The sequence below is a fragment of the Dendrobates tinctorius genome, unplaced genomic scaffold (assembly GCF_039654945.1).
Source record: "Dendrobates tinctorius isolate UK_male_01 unplaced genomic scaffold, ASM3965494v1 ptg000114l, whole genome shotgun sequence".
In the NCBI taxonomy this organism is placed as follows: Eukaryota; Metazoa; Chordata; class Amphibia; order Anura; family Dendrobatidae; genus Dendrobates; species Dendrobates tinctorius.
In genome coordinates, this window is record NW_027361782.1 from 4,286,378 (window position 1) to 4,312,977 (window position 26,600).

General features: G+C 47.5%; 1 protein-coding gene across 1 annotated transcript in view; it reads left to right on the plus strand.

The window, feature by feature from the left end:
- DIAPH2 (diaphanous related formin 2) overlaps nucleotides 1–22,619 on the plus strand; it is a 1,634,550-nt gene extending 1,611,931 nt beyond the window's left edge. Inside the window, exon 28 of the mRNA XM_073589845.1 lies at nucleotides 16,892–22,619. Coding sequence (XP_073445946.1) covers nucleotides 16,892–16,956 — 65 coding nt within the window. The 3' untranslated portion in view covers nucleotides 16,957–22,619. The remainder of the gene's footprint in view (nucleotides 1–16,891) is intronic.
- The last annotated feature ends 3,981 nt before the right edge of the window (nucleotides 22,620–26,600 follow it).

Below are 26,600 nucleotides of genomic sequence, written 5' to 3' on the forward strand. Positions count from 1 at the left end.
AAATGCACTGGGTGAACTTTTTTTACTTTGGAAAGTTCCAAGGTGTCTTGACTGTCCCCGGTGGTGGTTTTGATATTGCACTTTAGGTTTTTGTGCACTTAATCATGTATCAGGTGTGACACCCTATAAAGGTGTGCTAGGGGTGTGCAATTGCTGCCTGTGATATTGTGAGTTTGTGTTTCACTCTGAGTTGGAGAGCCTGGAGGAAGGATGGAGCTGGTGAGGAGTCCTGCGCAGCTTAGCCAGGGGGGACGTGTTTCAGCTATGGTGTCTGGACGAAGGGCTGGCATGGCGTGGTGGAGTCGCAGTAATGGTGTCAGCGGGAAGTGTCTGCATGGGCTGGTGGAGTGGCGACTATGGAGAGTGGCACTCACCATGTGGGACTTGGTTGCTGAGCTGGACTCAAGCATGCTCGACTTCGTGGTAGAAGCTGAACACTTCCTTGGGACTCTGGTACTAAGCAGCTGCAACTGGTGGTGGACTCTGCTCCAAGGCTGCACTAAGGTGAAGGATCCTGTTATGGTGATGGATCCAGGTGGAGGAGAAGATGCACTCAGGTGGAGGGCTCTGTTGCTGGGAGCGCACGCAACAGAGCAAAGCTAAGTGGTGTTTCCCCTGTATTGTCTCTTTCCTCATGTGTTATTAGTGCAGTGGTGGGATTAGTCTCCGCACCGACCCATTCCCTAGTGAGGGTTTAGGGTCAGGGTGAGCAAGGGCGTTAAGGTACGCGTGCGGCGACAGGTTCAGAGCCTGTATTGGGAATGTCAGGAGTGCAGGGACACTGGCTCAGGGGAGCTTAGGAGGTCTCCACGTCCCCCATTCCCTATCGCAGGGCCCACCATTGTTAAAGTTTCCCAGGTTCCCCCTTTATTTAAATTCGCCGTACTGGAGGCGGGGTTTCCAGATTTTATGTATATAACGTGTAATACCCAAATTCGCCAGGTGGAGGCGGCGTATCCACCTGCACGTTTTATTATTTAAATGCGCCCCACTGGAGGCGGTGTATCCAGGGTCACATGTGTCACATGGGTTCGCCTTGCGGAAACATCTGCGTCCTGACACACGTGATCATGACATTATCACAGGCCCTACAGTTTTTTTTCTGGTGAGCTTTGGCCATGTTGAGACCGCTGAGTAATCGCTTCCGGGCCTCACTGATGTGAGTGGGGAGCGGCAAGGTGTTTAGAGCCGCTGCAGCAGCAGTTATCACGGTCTGGGGCCTCTGCTCAGGTAACCAGGAAATTAAAATGGCGGCTTTGGCAAATTGCGGGTCTGGCAAAAGCCCCTGGAGTCGCTGCTGGGGAGCGGGACTTGCTCATGCACGTGGGCGTACCCAGGCAGGTGGGAGGAATGGTGCCCCACGGAGCTGCTTGGTGTTCCCCGAGGTGAAGGGGTGCGTTCCAGTGATGAGCAGACTGATGTAGAGTCCGCGGGGTTTACGCCAAATCCTCAAATACCACCGTAGAAGCCGCCCCTCCTGGCCGTGTGGAGGCGGCCAGTGAGTGTATATTTCCTCCATATGCGTTCCCACTCCTCCTGGTGTGAGCAGCAGGTGTGCTGCGGGGGAGTAGGGACAAATCTCAACCCTCGCCATTAAACCAACCCTGGGAGGCGCAGACCTCATGGTGAAGAGGGTTGGAGGGTGGTGATCCCTTGGTGAATAGCGGGGGTGTGAGTGTGGTGACACAGGGGGACGCCTCTGTGATCAGGTCCTGAATGAGTTCACCAATTTTTTGGACAAACGAATGTGTGTAATAAAAGTTCAGGTCCGGACCTGTGTGTGAACGAGCGAGTATGTGTGCCACCAAAAAACATCTTGTGGAAGTGTGTTGTGGAGCCTGATCAGCTCATAACAAACAAACATACACATACATAAACTCGTTCCCCAGGTCAGCGCTGTGGAGATGAGTGGTGCCTCCAAAATGAACTTTATTGCCAATACCAGCGGTGCGTTTGTCATAAACCTGAAGTGTCAGGTAATGGTGGGGTGAACTCAGGGTCTGGGCGTCCCCGCTGTGGGTGTTTCCCTAATGAGGGGTGGTCTTGAGGGTCCAGAGGCCCCTCATTAAGGAGGGGGTACTGTCATGATCTGACAGTTTTAAATTGCACTGGGTAAACTTTTTTTACTTTGGAAAGTTCCAAGGTGTCTTGACTGTCCCCGGTGGTGGTTTTGATATTGCACTTTAGGTTTTTGTGCACTTAATCATGTATCAGGTGTGACACCCTATAAAGGTGTGCTAGGGGTGTGCAATTGCTGCCTGTGATATAGTGAGTTTGTGTTTCACTCTGAGTTGGAGAGCCTGGAGGAAGGATGGAGCTGGTGAGGAGTCCTGCGCAGCTTAGCCAGGGGGGACGTGTTTTAGCTATGGTGTCTGGACGAAGGGCTGGCATGGCGTGGTGGAGTCGCAGTAATGGTGTCAGCGGGAAGTGTCTGCATGGGCTGGTGGAGTGGCGACTATGGAGAGTGGCACTCACCATGTGGGACTTGGTTGCTGAGCTGGACTCAAGCATGCTCGACTTCGTGGCAGAAGCTGAACACTTCCTTGGGACTCTGGTACTAAGCAGCTGCAACTGGTGGTGGACTCTGCTCCAAGGCTGCACTAAGGTGAAGGATCCTGTTATGGTGATGGATCCAGGTGGAGGAGAAGATGCACTCAGGTGGAGGGCTCTGTTGCTGGGAGCGCACGCAACAGAGCAAAGCTAAGTGGTGTTTCCCCTGTATTGTCTCTTTCCTCATGTGTTATTAGTGCAGTGGTGGGATTAGTCTCCGCACCGACCCATTCCCTAGTGAGGGTTTAGGGTCAGGGTGAGCAAGGGCGTTAAGGTACGCGTGCGGCGACAGGTTCGGAGCCTGTATAGGGAATGTCAGGAGTGCAGGGACACTGGCTCAGGGGAGCTTAGGAGGTCTCCACGTCCCCCATTCCCTATCGCAGGGCCCACCATTGTTAAAGTTTCCCAGGTTCCCCCTTTATTATTTAAATTCGCCGTACTGGAGGCGGGGTTTCCAGATTTTATGTATATAACGTGTAATACCCAAATTCGCCAGGTGGAGGCGGCGTATCCACCTGCACGTTTTATTATTTAAATGCTCCCCACTGAAGGCGGTGTATCCAGGGTCACGTGTGTCACATGGGTTCGCCTTGCGGAAACATCTGCGTCCTGACACACGTGATCATGACAAAACCTTCACACTCCGGTCACTATCTGACGCCAATGTCTCGGCATGTCGATGGCAGCTTCCTGGTTATGCCTGCTTGGCGGGGCTCACATATCTCTTTCATGGGGGCCCCCACATCTCCTTGATGGGGCCCTCCATACCTCCTAGTTGGGTCCCCACATACCGCCTAGGTGGGATCCTCATATCTCTTTGGTGGCGCTCCCTTTACCTCCTTGGTGAGGCCCCCACATCCTCTTGATGGGGCCCTGCATACCTCCTAGGATGAAGCCCTCATACCTTCTTGGTGGGGCCCTCCACTTCTTCTAGGTGGGGCCCTCCATACTTCCTAGGTGGGAGCCCACATACCTCCTAGGTGAGTCTCCACATATGGTACCTCCTAGGTGGGGCCCTCATATCGCTTTGGTGCTCCCCTTACCTCATTGGTTAGGCCCCCCACATCTCCTTGGTGGGGCCTTCCATATCTCCTAGGTGGGTCCCCACATACCTCCATGGTGGGGCCCTCATATCTCTTTGGTGCTCCCCTTACCTTCTTGGTGAGGACTCCCACATCTCCTAGGTGGGAGCCCACATACCTCCTTGGTGGCGCCCTCCATATTTCTTTGGTGGATCCCCCTTATCTCTTTGCATATGAGGCCCCACCAAGGAAATATGAGGGGCCCCACCAAAGACAAATGTTAACCTAAATAGGTTGGTCTTTGGCTAGTACTTGTGATCCATGGACAAGTGTCCCTCCCACCCCAATGCTGTTGATGAATTTGAGAAGTGTTTGAAGGGGTCCTGTCACCAGGGTTGGCCGATATGGGATAAGAGGATAAGACCACCACCTTTCAGGCCTGATATATAACAGTCTATAATGCTCTATATCTGCCCCCAACCTGAAACATAAGAAGAAGAGCTTTTATTATACTGCCCTGAGGGCGGTCCGGTCCGAGGGGTGTCGCTGCTCTAGGTGCGGTGCCTCCCATCTTCTTACGATTGCCGCCTTCCTTCTTGCTTCATGTGGATGACGCATCCCTACATCTTCCACACAGGCTCCCCGACATTGCACTCCTAGGCAGGCGTACTTCTCTGCAGTGTGCAGGTGCCGGGAAAGGTCAAAGAGCCCTCAACAAGGCAGGAGCGCGATATAGGGATGCGCCACCACTCGGACCGGACCGCCCGGTGGACTATAATAAAAGTTCTTTTTCTTATATTTCAGGTCGGGTTGGGGGCAGATATACAGCATTATAGACTGTATCAGGCCTGAAAGGTGGTGGTCTTTTCCTCTTATCCCATATCGGCCAAACCTGGTGACAGGTTCCCCAAACAGTTCTCAAACGCAGTTAACAAAAAAAAAAAGCCATGTGTGCAGGAGATTCCTGAAATCTCATAGCTTATGCTGGTCCAGGAAAACGCAGCTTCTTCTCTACACAAAAAAATGAAGCAGGAAAAAAAACACTGCAAAAATGCTGTGTGTGCACATGGCCTAACACTTCTGAAAGCTTTTGATATTCACAATTGTAACTAGCCATACAGTTTAGAAGACCTGTAGAAATGTGGATGATGTGCTGCATCCTGTGTTATCTACTGTATATAGAGGTGTTATCACAGGATCCACCATTTACAATAGGTGATGACACAGCTCACCTCCTCCTCCAGTACAATGACTGATATCACCTCTATATACAGTAGATAACACAGGATCCACCATTCACAATAGGTGATGTCACAGCTCACCTCCTCGCCTTATCTTATAATGACTTTTTATTATAAACTTAATGTACAGAGACCATAGTCTATACTGAGGATACCTGCATCAGATCTTAATTGGTCTGCATGATTAAGTTTTATGTCAATGTTGCAACTCTGGAGGAAAATAGAGATTAGTGGAAATGACTGCAATACTGATTTACACCACATGATGGGACTCTAGGGTGTGTCATGTGACTGACAATTGCTTTAGAAGAATGGCTATAGGGATAATTTCCTTTAACAGCAAACCAAGAGGTCAGAGGCGGAACTGCAAGTAAAGATATCAATGCGTGGATTACAAAGATGCAGCAGTAATGGTAGAAATGTTACGTATGCTGTCAAAATCAGGACTGGAGGCTTCACCCACAACCAAAATCATCCTCACCACAATTATTTGCTGATATGTTGTGATCTCGGGATTGAAAATTGTCTATTGCAACAAAGTTAATAACTGTTTCTAAAACTGAAAAATTCTTGAGGATCTGCCTTCAATCTGATAGGAATGGGGATGTCCTGACAGCTGGTGGCCACACTCATGCCATGGAATCCTCAGTCTTTGTAAATAAACCCTTTGTGGCAGATTATTAAAATTGGCACCAGTAAAATAGGCTCAACAGGATTAACTGTGACTGCCTCATAACTCAAATTGTGGCTGTCTCTACTGAGCCTGAAGCTGCCAGGTGGCAGTGGGAGCCACAAGGCGGCAAAAGTAAGCACAAAGTGACAGTGGGAGCCAAAAGATGTCAGTGGGAGCCATGAGGTGGCAGAGGGAGCCACAAAACTCCGTATGAGTCACAATGCTCCATTGGTAGCCACAAGATGGCAGAGTCAGTCACAATATTCCAGTGGGAGCAGCAAAGCGGTAGAAGGAGCCACCATGTGATAATGGCAGTGCTAGCCACAAGACACCAATGGGAGCCATGAGACGTCAGTGGGAGCCACAAGATGCCAGTGGGAGCCACGAGACACCAGTAGGAGCCACAAGATGTCAGTGGGAGCCACATTACTCCAGTGGTAGCCACAAGAAGGCAGTGTCCGCCACAACATTCCAATGGGTGCAGCCAGGCAGTAGAAGGAGCCACAATGTGATAAGTGGCAGTGGTAGCCATGAGACGCCAGTGGGAGCCAAGAGACAGCAAAGGGAACCAAAAGACGCCAGTGGGAGCCACAAGATGCCAGTAAGAGCCATGAGACAGCAGTGGGATCCAAAAGATTGCAGTGGGAGCCACAAGACGGCAGTGGGAGCCGTGAGCTGGCAGAAGCCTCCTCAGGGCAGCAGAGGGAACAGTGAGATGCTAAGTGGCAGTAAAGTGATAAGATGCTAGGTGGCAGTGTGGCATTTATTCTCTGAATTTTGCACCTGTTTTCTTTAGATCTCAGTTTCCACCTCCTGTCACCAGATCTATAACCTGCTATATTATTTATGACACCACTTGTTTTTAACTCCTTCTGTCCCAGGAAAAGTTTCTCAAAACCTCAGGTTATTGCTTGATGTCCCTGCTCCAAGTACACAGCAGTTAATCACCATGAGCTGAATAGAAAACTGTGTGTAGATGCTGGAAGTCACTGCTGTCCCCAGGGATCCTGTATCAGAGATGATTGTGTCTGTTGGGCCCTGATGGAACATCCAGACAAGGTTTCATCAGCCAAAGAGCTTACAGGTGGCTACAAGCTGTAAACAGCCAACACGTTCACAGGTTTCGCAACCACCCTCTGCTCCTATGGAGATACCCTGTATATGGAAATGTAGCCCATGTATAAGTACATGGTGATCTAGCCTGTGTATGAGATCTAGTCCATGTGTATGTTACATGGTGATCTAGTGTGTGTATGGTGATCTAGTCCATGTATAGAGTACATTATACATGGTGATCTAGCATGTGTATGAGATCTAGTCCATGTGTAAGGTACAGATGCATCTGACAAAATTAGAATATCATCAAAAAGTTAATTTATTTCAGTTCTTCAATACAAAAGTGAAACTCATATTAGATAGAGTCATTACAGAGTGATCTATTTCACGTGTTTATTTCTGTTAATGTTGATGATTATGGCTTACAATACTTGGTCGGGGCTCCTTTGGCATCAATTACTGCATCAATGCGGCGTGGCATGGAGGTGATCAGACTGTGGCATTGCTGAGGTGTTATGGAAGCCCAGGTAGCAGCCTTCAGCTCGTCTGCATTGTTGGGTCTGGTGTCTCTCATCTTCCTCTTGACAATACCCCATAGATTCTCTATGGGGTTAAAGGGAAACTGTCACCAATTTTTTGCCCATTAAGCTTCGGCCACCACCATCAGGGGCTTATCTGCAGCATTCTGTAATGCATTCTGTAATGCTGTAGATAAGCCCCCGATGTAACCTGAAAGAGAAGAAAATCAAGTTATATTATACTCACCCAGGGGCGGTTCGGGTCCGGTCTGGGTCCGATGGGTGTCGCGGTCTGGGTCCGGCACCTCCCATCTTCTAGCGATGACGTCCTCTTCTTTGCTTCCTGTTGCTGCTTCGGCACAGGCGTAATGCTCTGCCCTGTTGCGAGCAGAGCAGAGTGCTGCAGTGCGCAGGTGCCAGGAAAGGTCAGAGAGGCCAATCTGCTTAGATATGGAAAGGTGTTTATTGCTGGGGCCATGACCCTTGGAGCAAGGCTGCACCGCCAACAGTTATAATATATCGGAGGCAGCGTCCTCCCGGCACGTGTGGATTGTGGAAGGTCCAGGGCACAAAACATTGGGACCCCTCCCTATCTGCTGACCTTTTACTGTAGTGATAAAGGCACAATAGCGGCACATCATGGAGGTGGCTGTACAATGCTGCGGCACCTTCTCGTCTGAACACAGAGCACATCATGAAGGCGGCCGTGCAATGCTGCGGCACCTTCTCGTCTGAACGCAGAGCACATCATGAAGGCAGCCGTACAATACTGCGGCACCTTCTCATTTCATCGCAGAGCACATCATGGAGGCGGCCGTACAATGCTGCGGCTCCTTCTCGTCTAAACGCAGAGCACATCATGAATGCGGCCGTACAATGCTACGGCACCTTCTCGTCTGAGCGCAGAGCACATCAAGAAGGCAGATGTACAATGCTGCGGCACCTTCTCGTCTGAGTGCAGAGCACATCATGGAGGCAGCAGTACAATGCTGCGGCACCTTCTCGTCTGAGTGCAGAGCACATCATTGCGGCGGCCGTACAATGCTGTGGCACCTTCTCGTCTGAGTGCAGAGCACATCATGTAGGCGGCCGAACAATACTGTGGCACCTTCTCATCTCAGTGCAGAGCACATCAAGAAGGCAGATGTACAATGCTGCGGCACCTTCTCGTCTGAGTGCAGAGCACATCATGGAGGCAGCAGTACAATGCTGCGGCACCTTCTCGTCTGAGTGCAGAGCACATCATGGCGGCGGCCGTACAATGCTGCGGCATCTTCTCGTCTGAGCGCAGAGCACATCATGTAGGCGGCCGAACAATACTGTGGCACCTTCTCATCTCAGTGCAGAGCACATCATGGCGGAGGCTGTACAATGCTGTGGCACCTTCTCGTCTGAACGCAGAGCACATCATTGCGGCGGCCGTACAATGCTGCGGCACCTTCTCGTCTGAGTGCAGAGCACATCATGGAGGCGGCCGTACAATGCTGTGGCACCTTCTCGTCTGAGTGCAGAGCACATCATGGAGGCGGCCGTACAATGCTGTGGCACCTTCTCATCTCAGTGCAGAGCACATCATGGAGGCGGCCATACAATGCTGTGGCACCTTCTCGTCTGAGTGCTGAGCAGATCATGGAGGCGGCCATACAATGCTGTGGCATCTTCTCGTCTGAGCGCAGAGCACATCATGTAGGCGGCCGAACAATACTGTGGCACCTTCTCATCTCAGTGCAGAGCACATCATGGAGGCGGCCGTACAATACTGTGGCACCTTCTCATCTCAGTGCAGAGCAGATCATGGCGGAGGCTGTACAATGCTGCGGCACCTTCTCGTCTGAGTGCAGAGCACATCATGGCGGCGGCCGTACAATGCTGTGGCACCTTCTCGTCTGAGCGCAGAGCACATCATGGAGGCGGCCGTACAATGCTGTGGCACCTTCTCGTCTGAGCGCAGAGCACATCATGTAGGCGGCCGAACAATACTGTGGCACCTTCTCATCTCAGTGCAGAGCACATCATGGAGGCGGCCATACAATGCTGCAGCACCTTCTCGTCTGAGTGCAGAGCACATCATGGCGGCGGCCGTACAATGCTGTGGCACCTTCTCGTCTGAGCGCAGAGCACATCATGGAGGCAGCCGTACAATACGCCGGCACCTTCTCGTTTGAGCGCAGATTAGATGTAATGAAGCCATATTTAAGTGATTCTCAGCCGCTCGTTAAAATCCTTTTTTTCTGATAATGTTTAATTAATTTGCTCGTACCCTGAGGAGCCCAATCTATTTTTAATGCAAGTTACACTGGAAAAATGTGGTGATAAGTTTACACTTGTTCTGGGGCAGGAAATATTACAGGATTTGTTTGCTTTTTGATTGGAAGAGTTTTCATGGTGACAATTTGTGATGAGCGAACGTCCTCGTATATCGTATTATTGGAGCTCACTGCGCTGAGTATCTGGACGTGCTTGGATATCGAGTTATTGGAGCATGCTCAGGTGTTATCTGAGTATCTGAGTGTGCTCGGATATCGTGTTATTGGAGCTCACTCCGGTGTTATCTGAGTATCTGGGTGTGCTCGGATATCGTGTTATTGGAGCTCACTCCGGTGTTATCTGAGTATCTGGGTGTGCTCGGATATCGTGTTATTGGAGCTCACTCCGGTTTTATCTGAGTGTGCTCGGATATCGTGTTATTGGAGAATGCTCTGGTGTTATCTGAGTATCTGAGTGTGCTCGGATATCGTGTTATTGGAGCTCACTCCGGTGTTATCTGAGTATCTGGGTGTGCTCGGATATCGTGTTATTGGAGCTCACTCCGGTGTTATCTGAGTATCTGGGTGTGCTCGGATATCGTGTTATTGGAGCTCACTCCGGTGTTATCTGAGTATCTGGGTGTGCTCGGATATCGTGTTATTGGAGCTCACTCCGGTTTTATCTGAGTGTGCTCGGATATCGTGTTATTGGAGAATGCTCTGGTGTTATCTGAGTATCTGAGTGTGCTCGGATATCGTGTTATTGGAGCTCACTCCGGTGTTATCTGAGTATCTGGGTGTGCTCGGATATCGTGTTATTGGAGCTCACTCCGGTGTTATCTGAGTATCTGGGTGTGCTCGGATATCGTGTTATTGGAGCTCACTCCGGTGTTATCTGAGTATCTGGGTGTGCTCGGATATCGTGTTATTGGAGCTCACTCCGGTTTTATCTGAGTGTGCTCGGATATCGTGTTATTGGAGAATGCTCTGGTGTTATCTGAGTATCTGGGTGTGCTCGGATATCGTGTTATTGGAGAATGCTCTGGTGTTATCTGAGTATCTGGGTGTGCTCGGATATCGTGTTATTGGAGCAAGCTCTACTACTGTCCCATCATTGGCTAATGTGTCAATCACTATCAGGGTAGCAGGCATAGCCCGAAGGGACTTGTAGTCCCATCGGACGATGCCTACATACACATACACACACACGCAGACACCACCCCCCCCCCGCACAGGCCTAGCAGACCCTCCCGCACAGGTCCGGCAACCCCCGCACAGGCCCGGTGACCACTGCATAGCCCCGGCAGACCCCCCGCACAGGTCCGATGACCACCGCACAGCCCCAGCAGACCCCCCCGCACAGGCCCGATGACCACCGCACAGCCCCGGAAAACCCCGCACAGACCCGATGACCACCGCACACCCCCGATGAACACCGCACAGCCCCGGCAGACCCCCCGCACACGTCCGATGACCACTGCACAGCATCGGCAGACCCCCCGCACAGGCCCAATGACCACTGTACAGCGCCGATGACCACCGCACAGCCCCGGCAGACCCCCGCACAGGCCCGATGACCACCGCACAGAACTGATGACCACCACACAGCCCTGGCAGACCGCCCGCACAGGCCCGATGACCACCGCACAGCCCCGGCAACCCCCCCCCACACACACATAGGCCCATACACGCACACAGTCACCGCCCACACACCATACATGCACATAGTCAACGCTCACACTCCGCCCACACTCTTCTCCCCTCCCGATCTGCAGCGTTTCATCCGCAGCAAAACCGCAGATCTTTTTTAGACCTGCGGTTTTGATGCGGATCAATGCAAGTCAATGGGTGCAGAAACGCTTCAGATCCGCCCAACGAATTGACATGCTGCGGAAATGAACCCGCAGCGTTTCCGCCCGGATTTTCCGCAGCATGTGTACAGCATTTTTCAATTTCCATTGACTTTAATGCTACTGTACAATGCAGGAGATTCTGCTGCGGACCCGCAAGGCCAAATCCACTGCGGATCTGCGGTAGAATCCACAACGTGTGCACATACCCTTAGTATCTGGGCACACTTGCTCATCACTTGTGACAATATAATAAATCAGAAGTGGCAGCTGAACAACAAGACCGGACAAAATTGTCTTTATTTGCTCAGAGCTTGTTCACACCTCTTAAGCCCCTGTTACACATAACGATGTCCCAGCGATCCCACCAACGATCCGACATGGATGGGATCGCTGGGACATGTTAGGCTGATCGCTGGTGAGCTGTCACATAGACAGCCCCTCCAGTGATCAGGACCAGCGACGCTGCACGCTGGTATCCAACGTAAACATCGGGTTTCTAAGAGCCGCGCGGCCCTTAGAAACCTGATGTTTACGTTGGATACCAGCGTGCAGCGTCGCTGATCCCTGGCTCCCGCTGCCACACGCAGCGATGCGCGCTGGCCAGCGGGAGACCAGCGATGAAAAAACGGGCCAGGACGATCCAGCATGATCAGCGATACCTGGCGGGGGGGCCGGTCGCTGCTGGATGTCACACACAGCGATATCAAAATCATGTCACAAAATCAGCGATCTCGCCAGCGATATCGCTGTGTGTAACAGGGCCTTTAGTCCACGGTCAAGCTTTAGCCCCAAAACTCACAATTCTGGGGTCTACAGCTGGGTGAGAACAGGTTTGTTTGGAGCCAGAACCGCTGGCACTGGACTGGGGCCTCGTATTTTGGCTGGTTTAGGTAACTACATGTGGAGATGTTGTGAAGTCAGGTGGTCTCTTCTCTTCCTGCGCTCCAGGGGTCAGATGGCCCTAATAAGATTTGTCTCATGACAATATGTTGGCTCATATTACCACCAAAGAATTTCCAACTCGGAGTTCTGCACTCTATTGAAACAATACCTAACTCCAGCCAGCTAGTCACCCCCACTGCTGCCTCATTCGCGGCCTTTTCATCCCATGAGGACCTTAGCACCAAGTTGTGCAGGAGAACTGAAGCTGACATTCCCTTGAATAGAGCGGTACTGCATTCCCCCTGCATTCCCCCTACGTAAATAGCAGAGCGCACCATGGTACAGGAATGTAGACAAGTCGGTACACTTACATATGCCACACCATGATGCATCGAGTGCTTGCACTTGGATTCAACATTCATTCTGAGTCCTTTTAGTAATTTATTACAAAAATAGTGGGCCAAAATACCTGTGGAGAGGTGCAGAAGTCTCACTGACAGTTACAGGAATCGTTTGATTGCAGTGATTGCCTCTAAAGGTTGTGCAATAAAATATTAAGTTACAGGTACCATCATTTCTGTCCAGGCCTATTTCATGAGTTTTATTTTTTTTATTTTATTCTGTGGAAGCATGGTTGAAAAGCAATGTCTGACTTTCATTTATTCATTTTCATAGATTTTTGATTTATTATTACTTTTATCAGATTCAAGTTATTTCTGTCACCATTGTGGGTTTTTCTGTCATTAAACAAGGGGTACCAACAATTTTGACCACGTGTGTATAATCCATGCGTTGGAATCGGAGGTGAATATACAATATGTTCACTGTCAGTTTCCTAATAATTGGCCTAGTAATGGAAGCAGCCGTGGCCTCATCAATCCATGGTCAATGGAATAATGTCTTAATGCCGGGGCAGAGACACTGATTCCAGATGTGTATACTTACTGGGCTGCTTGCTGTAGTTTTATTGGCAGAAGATTATCATTAAACGACTAATAAACCTGCTGCCTTGTAGTCCAACCCCGATCAAACCACTAATTGGTCGCTTTCTGCCTATGCACAGTGTACACAGAAAGTTGCCAATCGATGGTGTGGGCTGGGTTATACAGGGATCAGCATTCAGAGCTCTGCTATGTCTGCGCAACAAAAGGGATTAAATAAATGACAGCAAGCAGCCCCTACATCATGCTGCTTTAAGATGGGGCAGTGCAATCTGGGCATGCTCCATCTCTAAGCTCACATAATGCGGACATTCTGGTGTACACAGGTTTTGCTGGTTAGCATTGGGCGCCCATGAGATTTGTCCCCATGGAGGAAGGAATAGAGTCCTCCTGGGAGACCCCCATAATAAACGCGATGGCTGAACGCTCCCGTCATAATCTAGGTTACGGTCTCATATGCAGGAGAAGATCGCGGAGTTTGTTCCTGTATTTTCTCGCTTTCTGTAGCTTCTGCGTTCCGCCCCTTGAGAAAGGAAGGTCCAAAACGCGCGTCTGGGCAGACGCACTCCCTCTGGGCATTGGCACAGCCGCTGTCTGCTGACATCCACCGATGATTATATATTTTTGATCAGGCACTGTCCCTTCCCATTGTGGGTAATGATATGGCTATGGGAGGTTGGTAGTTCAGTGGTGGGATTCCCTCTTCATGTATATGCCTATGTAAGGGAATAATTATGGGAATTTTGGGCAATATGCCCTACTAATAGCCCTGAGGATATAAATGTAAGCCTATATTAAATGCTGTCTAAAACTGCTTCATCTGTATATGCATAGGCGCCAATATTTCCCATGCCTAGACGTGTGCGTCCCTTTGTGTGTGTTTCTGGAACCGCACTAGCAAGTGTTTTCCATTCTGTCTCTCCCCATGTTGGTGTTATAGATTTTTTACTATTGTTATAAATAATTTTTTTTTACATTGATTACTGAAACTTTGGCATTCTGATCATCTTTTTTTTGTATTGATGTAGTTTGTTCCTGTAGTTTCTCGCTTCCTGTAGTTTGTTCCTGTAGATTCTCGCTTCATGTAGTTTGTTCCTGTAGTTTCTCGCTTCCTGTAGTTTGTTCCTGTAGTTTCTCGCTTCATGTAGTTTGTTCCTGTAGTTTCTCGCTTCCTGTAGTTTGTTCCTGTAGTTTCGCACTTCCTGTAGTTTGTTCCTGTAGTTTGTCGCTTCCTGTAGTTTGTTCCTGTAGTTTCTCGCTTCATGTAGTTTGTTCCTGTAGTTTCGCGCTTCATGTAGTTTGTTCCTGTAGTTTCGCGCTTCATGTAGTTTGTTCCTGTAGTTTCTCTCTTCCTGCAGTTTGTTCCTGTAGTTTCTCGCTTCATGTAGTTTGTTCCTGTAGTTTCTCTCTTCCTGTAGTTTGTTCCTGTAGTTTTGCGCTTCCTGTAGTTTCTCGCTTCCTGTAGTTTGTTCCTGTAGTTTCTCGCTTCCTGTAGTTTGTTCCTGTAGTTTCTCGCTTCATGTAGTTTGTTCCTGTAGTTTCTTGCTTCCTGTAGTTTGTTTCTGTAGTTTCTCACTTCATGTAGTTTGTTCCTGTAGATTCTCGCTTCATGTTGTTTGTTCCTGTAGTTTCTCGCTTCATGTAGTTTGTTCCTGTAGTTTCTCGCTTCCTGTAGTTTGTTCCTGTAGTTTCTCACTTCCTGTAGTTTGTTCCTGTAGATTCTCGCTTCATGTAGTTTGTTCCTGTAGTTTCTCGCTTCATGTAGTTTGTTCCTGTAGTTTCTCGCTTCCTGTAGTTTGTTCCTGTAGTTTCGCGCTTCCTGTAGTTTGTTATTGTAGTTTTTATCTTCCTGTAGTTTGTTCCTGTGGTTTCGCGCTTCCTGTAGTTTGTTCCTGTAGTTTCTCGCTTCCTGTAGTTTGTTCCTGTAGTTTCTTGCTTCCTGTAGTTTGTTCCTGTAGTTTCTCGCTTCATGTAGTTTGTTCCTGTAGTTTCTCGCTTCATGTAGTTTATTCCTGTAGATTCTCGCTTCATGTAGTTTGTTCCTGTAGTTTCTCGCTTCCTGTAGTTTGTTCCTGTAGTTTCTCACTTCCTGTAGTTTGTTCCTGTAGATTCTCACTTCATGTAGTTTGTTCCTGTAGTTTCTCGCTTCATGTAGTTTGTTCCTGTAGTTTCTCGCTTCATGTAGTTTGTTCCTGTAGTTTCTCGCTTCCTGTAGTTTGTTCCTGTAGTTTTTATCTCCCTGTAGTTTGTTCCTGTAGTTTCTCGCTTCATGTAGTCTGTTCCTGTAGTTTCTCGCTTCATGTAGTTTGTTCCTGTAGCTTCTCGCTTCATGTAGTTTGTTCCTGTAGTTTCTCGCTTCATGTAGTTTGTTCCTGTAGTTTCTCGCTTCCTGTAGTTTGTTCCTGTAGTTTTTATCTCCCTGTAGTTTGTTCCTGTAGTTTCTTGCTTCCTGTAGTTTGTTTCTGTAGTTTCTCACTTCATGTAGTTTGTTCCTGTAGATTCTCGCTTCATGTAGTTTATTCCTGTAGTTTCTCGCTTCATGTAGTTTGTTCCTGTAGTTTCTCGCTTCCTGTAGTTTGTTCCTGTAGTTTCTCACTTCCTGTAGTTTGTTCCTGTAGATTCTCACTTCATGTAGTTTGTTCCTGTAGTTTCTCGCTTCATGTAGTTTGTTCCTGTAGTTTCTCGCTTCCTGTAGTTTGTTCCTGTAGTTTCGCGCTTCCTGTAGTTTGTTCCTGTAGTTTTTATCTTCCTGTAGTTTGTTCCTGTAGTTTCACGCTTCCTGTAGTTTGTTCCTGTAGTTTCTCGCTTCCTGTAGTTTGTTCCTGTAGTTTCTCGCTTCCTGTAGTTTGTTCCTGTAGTTTCTCGCTTCATGTAGTTTGTTCCTGTAGTTTCTCGCTTCATGTAGTTTATTCCTGTAGATTCTCACTTCATGTAGTTTGTTCCTGTAGTTTCTCGCTTCCTGTAGTTTGTTCCTGTAGTTTCTCACTTCCTGTAGTTTGTTCCTGTAGATTCTCGCTTCATGTAGTTTGTTCCTGTAGTTTCTCGCTTCATGTAGTTTGTTCCTGTAGTTTCTCGCTTCCTGTAGTTTGTTCCTGTAGTTTTTATCTCCCTGTAGTTTGTTCCTGTAGTTTCTCGCTTCATGTAGTTTGTTCCTGTAGTTTCTCGCTTCATGTAGTTTGTTCCTGTAGTTTCTCGCTTCATGTAGTTTGTTCCTGTAGTTTCTCGCTTCATGTAGTTTGTTCCTTTAGTTTCTCGCTTCATGTAGTTTGTTCCTGTAGTTTTTATCTCCCTGTAGTTTGTTCCTGTAGTTTCTCGCTTCCTGTAGTTTGTTCCTGTAGTTTCTCACTTCCTGTAGTTTGTTCCTGTAGTTTCTCACTTCCTGTAGTTTGTTCCTGTAGTTTTTATCTTCCTGTAGTTTGTTCCTGTAGATTCTCGCTTCATGTAGTTTGTTCCTGTAGTTTCTCGCTTCCTGTAGTTTGTTCCTGTAATTTCCTGCATCCTGTAGTTTGTTTCTGTAGTTTCTTGCTTCCTGTGTATTCTTGTCATCTTCTGTGTTCACACTTTAAGAGGTATTTGAAGTGTCTTCTGACAAAGTTACAAGATTCCTCCAGAAAACGGCGATGTTACCTTTGCATTTGTTTAGTATTCAGCGATTGCCAGGGGACCGGTGTTCACACATTCTGCCATCGCTTTTATCACCCCGATTCTCTGATCAAGAGACTCATTTAATGCTGATTGTAGAACTCTTGAACCCGTCCCGCAGCCGCTCGCTTTCTGCCTCCAGATAACATTTACATATTCATCTCAAATACTTTCACCGCCGCTTTGAAGACCTGTTGACAAAGGAGAAAAGAAAAAGATTCCTGTTTCTCCGGTCTCCTGACGCTGTGGCTTTATTTTGTCTTTCAGAAAATCGGGTACCTGCGTTGGAAAGGTCACGCTCCCGGCACCAGGGGAGGGTGGTGGCGACATGAGTCTCCCAGCACCAGGGGAGGGTGATGGCGACATGAGCCTCCAGGCGTAACACATATTCTGGCACGGCTCCCTCCACCATTAGAGCAGAACATCGCTGAGCGAGCAAAGAACTCAGACTGGGAAGAAGAAACAAAAACACCGACAAAAAAACCACGATGAGCCGCCGACAGGCGGAGATGCATTTTGGCCTTTCAGAAATCTAAAACTTTTTGTTAACAGTGTTACAGATGAATTTGTTACTTTTTTGTCATCTTATTGTGCCATGAAGGAAGTGCAGATATTGTATACAAAGCATTATAGATTTATTATATATAGTGAAGACTTGTGACTATGACCAGGCTCCAGGAACGATGGCAAACCAGGAAGCGACCCCTGGTCAAAAGGAGTCCTGCATGGTACGCGGGAGACCTCCCGTCTCTTACCCCATAGTCCTCCCGCCTCGTACCCCAGAGTCCTCCCGCCTCGTACCCCAGAGTCCTCCCGCCTCGTACCCCAGAGTCCTCCCGCCTCGTACCCCGGAGTCCCCCTGTGTCATACCCCGGAGTCCTCCTTGTTCGCACCCCAGAGTCCTCCCGCCTTGCTCACATTATTGTATAATCTTGCAGCGCCGCTAATGGCGACTTCTCAGTAATTCATCATTAGCACATTCACTTTTCTGCTTCTGAACTTTGCTAATCACACCGCCGGCCGAGCACACAAATGGGGTGGGGGCCCATCATGGGCAGGTTTAGGCCAAAGTCATATAAGTAACTTCCTAATTGTTCACAGGTTGGTCATTGCGCAGCCATCTTGGCCCTTCAGGCTGGAGTAACACAGTGTTTGGTTCAGTTTTTTAGCCAAATCCAGGTGTGGATTAAAAAGGAATAGGAAATACAAATTACGGAGCGAGACTTCTCCTTCTTGCTACTAAAAGTACAAACCAAGACTTCTCCTTCTCGCTACTGCAGTCTCTGCTGGATTTGGCTCACAGGCTGCACCAAAAAAATACATGTAATTTTCTGGCCCTAGGGACCCTTTTATGGGATCATGGATCGTAGAGTAACATTGATCATCTAGTATCAGGTGTAGTGTCCTCACAGGAAAGATTGTATCTGACAGTCTGTGTCTGCCTCCATCGTCTCCTCTCTCCATAGAGTCTTATCAGCACCATCCGTCATCTCCTTTCTCAGAAATGGTCATCTGTCTTCACCGAACACAGGTTTCATCCATGAACTGAGAATGAATGATCGGTCCAGGAGGAGGAAGGAGAACATTTTTCTGACAATACACATTCAAGCCAATTTGATTTATCTGGTATTAAGTCATGGGAGCAAAAAAAATTACATTAAACAACTTATTAAACAGTTCTTAGAAAAATGCAGAGGAGGCAAACCCCCCCATGTGCTGTGAACCCCCCCACATCCTGCAAACCCACCCATGTGCTGCAAACCCCCCACATCCTGCAAACTCGCCCACGTGCTGCAAAACCCCCCCACGTGCTGTGAACCTCCCCACATCCTGCAACCCCCCCACGTGCTGCAAAACACCCACAAGTGATGCAAAACTCTCCCACATCCTGCAAAAACCCCCATGTCCTGCCACCCCCCAACGTGCTTCTAAACTCCTCCACCTCCTGCAAAACCCCCCACGTGCTGTGAACACCCCACATCCTGCAAACGCCCCCACGTGCTGCAAACCACACCCATGTGCTGCGAAATACCCACACGTGATGCAAAACCCTCCCACATCCTGCAAAACCCCCCACGTCCTGCAACCACCCAACGTGCCTCTAAACTCCTCCACCTCCTGGAAAACCCCCCACGTGCTGTAAAACACTCCCAAGTGCTGCAAAATCCCCCCACGTGCTGCGAACCCCCCCACATCCTGCAAATCCCCGATGTACTGCAAAACCCCCCACAAGCTGCTAACCCCCCCCCCACTCTGACAACACAACCAAACCAAAGCTTTATGCAGGGATTTCTGTAATTCGCCAATAATTGTAAGCTGCCTGGGGCCAGAGATCAAACCACAGCAAAAGTGATGGAAAAATCATCAATAAAACACCAAACGTTAGGCTAAACTCGGGGGTCAATGCACACACAGCACTGTGGTGGGTTTTTCATGGTCTCCATCCATATTCTGGGGGGTATAGAACTCTGTGGCCAGAGAACGGTCACCTTAAAGTCTACAGGAAATTCTTGAAGAGTCTACACAGCCTGTTTCATTTTGGCATTTTTGTGGCCATTCTTTGGCTTTTTTCTCTATGGGCTTCAAAAAGGGAAAAAATGTCAAAGTTTAAAAGAAAAAAACAATTTAAAAAAATGCTGAAAAACTCTGTGTGGGAGGAAGGCTGCCTGTAATGGTAAAGCCCATTAAGCCTCGGAGACTTTGCGTGTCCGGGCTGAACAGACACTTTCCGTCGCAGGATATTTCAGAGTTTCAGCATTTTTAGATCATTGGATCTTAAGAATCCTAAAAGCCGATCAGAGACCATGGGACATGCATATAGGTGATTGGTGGGGGTCCGGACCCCCATCCATGTGATATTTACCAGCTATCCTCAGGATTGGAGCTTTGTTTCCCATGCTTTACAGCTAAGAATCCCTAGATCTCCTTTATGACACCATTAGGCTTAGAGGATAAGGCACTGATCTGTGGGGTCCTATCCCTGCGGCCGGCCCTGATCAGCAGGAAAATACAAATGCAAGCAGGCACCATCAAAGAGCAATACTTAAATGGGATCACCTAAATGCATATCCATTAAATCACATTGCAAAGAGGGGGAGAAAAAGAAAATATGCACACAAACAAGGGATCGCCAAAAAATTATTAATTTTATTTAGAGCGCAAACAAAAAGTTAAAAACACTTAAAAAGCATCCAAACAATGGACCGCCCAAATTGGCCCAACAGCCAGATAATAATGACATTATGAACTGATAAAATGATCAAAATTCAAAAAGGCAGGACAAGAAGCAACCTGGGAAAAATGGCAGGGCTTGAACAATATGAATAATGGAGTTCAAACCCATATGTATGGAGCCGGCCGATAAGGCGACATAGACCATGGTTGCTTCTTGTCCTGCCTTTTTGATTTTTTGTTTCCTGAGTTTATGTCTTATTGTGCTAACATTATATATTTTTATTTAGTTATATTTACTTGGTTTTCTGGATAATCTATGGGTCATATATATTTTCTGTGGCCATGACACAAAAATGCATAGTCAGCACTGTCAGGGCTTAGGAATTATAACTGTGCTTGGGTTCATGTATGGAAAATTTAAGGTGTGTGAATTTTGATCATTATATCAATTCGTAACGTCATTATTATCTGGCTGCTAGGATTATGTTTATTTCAAAGTATATATTCTGGAATCAATTTGGGCAGTCCAATGTTTAGGATGTTTTTTTAAGTGTTTTCACTTTTTGTTAGCTCTCTAAACAAAATTAATTAATATTTGGTGATCCCTTGTTTGTGTGCATATATTCTTTTTTGTCCCTGTTTTGCAGCACGGCCCTGATCAGCAGAACACGGCACTATTATCACATTATGTGCATGCTGGATGTCGGCTCCATTCCTTCTTCATGGGACTGGCTAGTAGCACTCTGCCTAGCAGAGTGCCTTCATCACTGGGATAAAGACCCCGTGTTCTACCGCTCAGTACGACCCCAGCGATCAGAGCCCACAGCTCAGTACGACCCCAGCGATCAGAGCCCACAGCTCTGTACGGCCCCAGCGGTCAGAGCCCACAGCTCTGTACGGCCCCAGCAGTCAGAGTCCACCGCTCGGTATGGCCCCACCAGTCAGTGCCCACCGCTCAGTACAGCCCCAGCGGTCAGAGTCCACCAATCATTAAGCAATCGCCTCTGCTGTGTAGAGGGGGTAAAGGGGTTAAGGGTGTGGAGGGGAGAAAGTTAATGGCACAGGTTTGAGGTTTCAATGACTGAAGGCTGTATACAATAATGTAGATATCACTGGCGGACAGTGTAAGAGCCATATGTAGCCCCTGTGCAGAACAATAGCTCTTCATAATGCACACTTTATCCTGCTTTGGAGGTGGATGTGACCCCCGGACCTCAGAGCCCCTCTGCGCTTGCACGAATATGTCTGCCCCTGATATATATTATATACATATATACACCTGAGGGCCCACCTGGGATCAGCTACAGCCATAGCCCGACTCCATGTAGGGAGACGCCACAAACCCTGAACGGCTGACATTTCAGCCATGAGATATCTATCATTATGCGGAGGGACCAATCCTACAGAACTATCAGACCCTCAAGACGTAATACAGTAGTAGGGTGAGAGGAGATGAGGATCATGGAGTACAGGGTGGCATAAGAGGTCATGGCTTTTACCATACGCTCAGGTCCATATCACATCAGGGATTCCAGATCTTATGAGGTCCATGAAACCATCTTTCAGCTCACAGGTCATTCTGCGTGGCACATAGGACCTCCCGTCATATATTATATGGACTCCATAGACCCCCCAAACCCACAGACCCTCCTCTGCATCCCAGAAGGTTCATTAGATGTACCCGACATAAGAACACAGAGGCACCAGCCATATCTGTGTAAAAGGAGCCAATGAAGGATCTGAGACCATCGTCATGGCCGGGGGTCCACCAGACCGGCGCTTTGTCTCTGATCGACCACAATGTTTCTAGGGGAACATTTCTTTGAATCCCGGGCTCTTTGGACCGGGTTCTGGAAACCTCTCGATTACTGTAATTAATTAAGTGCCTAAATGATCCTTTATTCAGTGCAGGAGAAAAAATTACTGACGGACCCTAAAAGTGAGCACCCAGCAAATGTAGGCAACCAAAGCGACCGCCCACCCACGCGGTGCCAGAACGCACCTTCTCATTCTCGCCCAGTCATTTTCTAATTCTGCATTTACAATATTCAGCTTTTTACTGATTTTAAAGACTTTTCGCTCAGTTTATTGCAATGTTCTTACATTTTTTGGGGAAAATTAATATATGTATATATTATTGACAGCGTTATTTTATGCACCTTTTATGGGATTATCGGTTTCCTCTATGTTCTGCTCCATGTGATCCTATTATGGGGAGACTTGGAGGGACAGCCAGATCTTTACTAAGGACACGTTAATGTATTTAATAAAGGGGAAAATCCATAAAAATAGGATTTCTTATTCCAGGTCCAGACTGACAAAAAGAGCTTCTGTTTGCATTCCTATGACAACACTGCTAGTCCATCAATTCTGGAAGCACTGAACACACTTGTGCTTGTAAAGTAGAGAAATAATTTTATGTCATAAGAAAATAAAAGAGGTTGGACGGACTTGTGTGAGGTCCAGGCCCCAGATAATAAAATGAAACTAGCAGACCAGTAAGTGTTGTCATAGGGGCACATACAGAGTTTATGATAATTCTGCCAAAGAACAACGAACAGTATGAAATCCAGTGGGTCCATGGTATAAATGCAGGGGCTCCAGCAGCGGATTCTGCCCCCTCCCCCCCATAATGGCTTACACACAGATGTATCCAGGGAAATGTTTTGCAGTTTTTGTCACTATTTTACAGGTTAATGGTTTCTATACATAAAGCATTGGAATTTTTCTAGATTGTTCATAAATGGAGTAAAACTTCTTGTAACTATTAAAAAACATGAAAACGTAACCAAGTACATAGAAATAAAATTACTAGAAACGATTATGCAAAGTAATAGCTGTCATTCATATCATTGTGTGCACATACTGCCTCCTCCTACTACACAGATACATAACCTAACCCCACATCAGTACAAGGCACTGCCGCCTACAAGATTTCTACATACCTCTGCTACAATACTCTGTACTACTATGCACCTTGCACTTTCCACTATGCAATTTTCAGTCCGTAATTTGTTTTACCCTTCTACAATCCCTCCTCGCATCACTGCCCCCTGCAAAAATAGAGCACTGTTCTCCTGAAATGCTTTGTGCTTCTGTGGGAGCCACCATGATGGAGCCTGCTCAGCTCAGCACATTCCCCTCCAGATGGGGCCAAACCAAACGCACACTTGCCAAATCATTGACTGAGAACTGAACCCATGTGGAGCGTCCATCATACGTTATAGCTTCTTCCAAAAAGGAAAACTGAAAACTGACCCAATAATTAGGTTTATTTTTCCCTTATTGGATCTGACATTTGTAGACGCTGGTTGGTTACATTTAAAAGATCAGACCAGTCCCAGATCAGGAGGCCGCCTGCTGCAGAAAGCTTCCCCCACAGCTCAGCAATGGGTAACGAGGATAGAAAAATCTGCAATTCGCCACCGTCAGGTCTCTGACCGCAAGGGGGCAGAAGAGATTACGGGGTCAGATTCTTCCAAGATCTCAGATTCTTACACTTTGGGAGAGTTTGGGTTTACTGTGCCTGCCCCATAAGGACGGCTGGTAATGGTCCCTTGGCTCTGGGTCTACAGCGGTGTAACGGTTAATGGAATATCAGATGAATCTGGGCCCAATTTCCCCCATTAATGAGATTTCTAGACACCTAATATCCCCCCAGGGCACATCCACAATATGAGACCACCCAGTCCTTGGTGGTTACATTGTGTTTCACCATTTATCATGTACACAGTAATAATGGGCCGTCGCTGGTTGAGAGAAACATTGTAACCTGTGTGATTGGAAAATGACCAGCAGAAAATGGAGACATTCCTTATACTTGTGAAATAAAACCGAGAGAAACGGGTCAGAAATGACCAGCCATGAATCAGGCTTGTATCCTACAGCGGCCAGCGTTCTGGAAGCCTAAGGCTACGTTCACATGGAGCTTATGGAGGCGATCAAAAAACCAGCAGAAAATGCTCCTGTGGGAAGTTCATCATTTCCTGAAGTGGCTCTGAAGAGGTTTTCTATCGTTTTTTGCAAATTTTTGTTGTGAAATGTTTGGAACGTTTTCCATCTGGATCCACTTCAGCAGACTGACTGGAAAAACTCTCTAAAGACACATGGACGGCAGTGTGGTTTACAATACAAACGAATAGGAAGAGTTTTCAAGAGTTTTTCTGAGTGATTTTTCAGGGGCCCGCAGATTTCGAGGACGATGTGGTATTGTGCCACAGGCTGCAAATGTAAAGTGCTACGCAAATGTATGACCTTAATATAGTATATTTTGCATGTATCTCACACAGGCCGTCACGCGGTACTAAGATGTAGCGGCCTCCACAACTCCACAATGTGAACAGTTTATATTAAGGAGCAGCTCCAGTAAAGACCCTTCTGCTTAGTTTGCTTGTAGGGGCAAAATTATGGACGTCTCTTATTCCGCTGGTCAAGCAAAAGCGTTAGTCAGCAGGGGCGACAGTGAGCACAGAAGATACTAATCTGTGCTGCGCCAGGAGCCATAGACCATAAGTTGTGTATGGTGACGGAGCCAATGTCACTGACCCATCGGTGTCAGCCGCAGCCCTACCGATGTCAGCTGCGGCCACATCAGTGTCAGCCGCAGCCCCATCAGTGTCAGCCGCAGCCCGATCAGTGTCACCTGCGGCCCCATCAGTGTTAACCACGGCCCCATGAGTGTCAGCCACGGCCCCATGGGTGTCAGCCCTTCCCGGAGCTGTTCTGAAGCTTTTTTTTTGCGGTGATGACATCATCGCTCGCCCTCATTCCGCACATTGATGATGTAACGGAGTCTTCTTCACCATTTCTTCCATTGTTCAGAAATGTACATTCATCTCACACCATTAGATACTGATGTCATCATGTATCACATCACCAAGAAATAAAGACATTTTTGACTAAACAAAAGGAAAATGGTGTTTGTGGCTTTTGTGTCTTGCACTTTACTACTGGTCCACGTGACAGTGAATGATGGGGGCTCCTAACATAGGACCCAGGAAGGTAGGTGGTCTGAACACAGCAACTAAACCGGAAGGTTGTCACATTGTCCTCACTGTACATGGAAGCAAGTGTTGCTGTCATTAGCTCCGAGCCACAAATCACAGGGAAGTTACCGGCTGCTTCAATCCGGGCTTAGGGCGAAATGTAGAAAAGTATCAAACATAAAATTAAGATATACAATTATATTATATGTATTTATCTGTACTCTGTGGGCAGTGTAAAAATTACATGATTGCTAATATTGTTAAATAGCGAATGAGATGAAGGGAAAAAAAAAATTCACATATTAAAAAAAACAACAATAATAACACTTTAAGTCCCCCGCAACACAATGGAAAATAGTCGTCAGTTGATCACCCATTTGGAGGAGGGGCGGTGCAGAAGAACACCCCTGTATTGTATCCGAGGACCTCCACGATACAAAAGCACCAGCTATTTGGTGTCCAAATTTTCACTGCTGGGAAATGAAAATCTGCTTGATGTGGAAACGTCAGACAATCTATGCAGCTCTATAAGCCCCTGTGCTTCCTATTTGTTGTCTCCGTGCAACAGCTTTCAGTAGAGTTGAGCGACTTTTGGTTTTTTAGGGTCGCGTTTCGTTTCGTGAAACCCGACTTTTCCAAAAGTCGGGTCGAGCAAGATCGTCCGATTATAGGGAAAAGTCGGGGTCGTCCCGAAACACGAAACCCAATGTAAGTCAATGGGGAATAAAAGTCGGCAGTGAGAGGAGGACAGGAAACACACCTACAGTGCCCATTTGAATGCCAAAAGCATCAATTCTTCTTTCTTAAGCTTGTCAACCTTAATTAACTTCATAATACAAGTTACGCACTGAAAAATGGGGGTTATTTGGCTAAAGTTGTGGGGGGGGGGAGGGCTGGCTGCAGGTTTTCATGTGCCCTGGGCGAAAGAGCGCCCCTTTAACACATACCACAACTCATCATACTCCGATACGGCAGATAAATAGCGGTATAGTACAATGAAAAATACCTCACTTTTTACATCTCATGACGAGGCCCATCTATTTCTCCATACAGAATCATTGGTCCCATATAATGTTTGAAACAGTATATGATGAGCTCCACATAATGCTACAGTATATGTTGGTCCCCATGGATGAAGCTCCACTGTCTTATGGGCCCAAATAATGCTCCAAACATAATGGGCCCCATTTCTAATGCTCTAGTGTATAATGGGCCCTGTAAATGCTGCTCCAGTGTCCGATGTCCACTTTTGGAATGTTCCAGTGTATGGTGGGCCCCATCTATCATTCTCCAGAGTATAGTGCTCCCCAAAAATTGCTGTCCCAACTTTGAAAACAATCAAATAAGTCTCCTCGCTAGGGAATCCCTGTACTTGTCTGGACAGGTGCTGTAGCTTGCTTAACAGCTCGCCAGCCGTTCTCACGCCCAGTATGGATTGCACGTGATTGCACAAAGGTTAGAAAGGGTACCGTATCCCTGGATAACATGTATGGATAGAGTACACATTCAAAATATATGTCTCAGGAGGCAGGCTCAGATGGTGTCAGGCACAGTATGGATTGCACGTGATTGCACAAAGGTTAGAAAGGGTACCGTATCCCTGGATAACATGTATGGATAGCGTACACATTCAAAATATATGTCTCAGGAGGCAGGCTCAGACGGTGTCAGGCACAGTATGGATTGCACGTGATTGCACAAAGGTTAGAAAGGGTACCGTATCCCCGGATAACATGTATGGATAGCGTACACATTCAAAATATATGTCTCAGGAGGCAGGCTCAGACGGTGTTAGGCCCAGTATGGATGGCACGTGA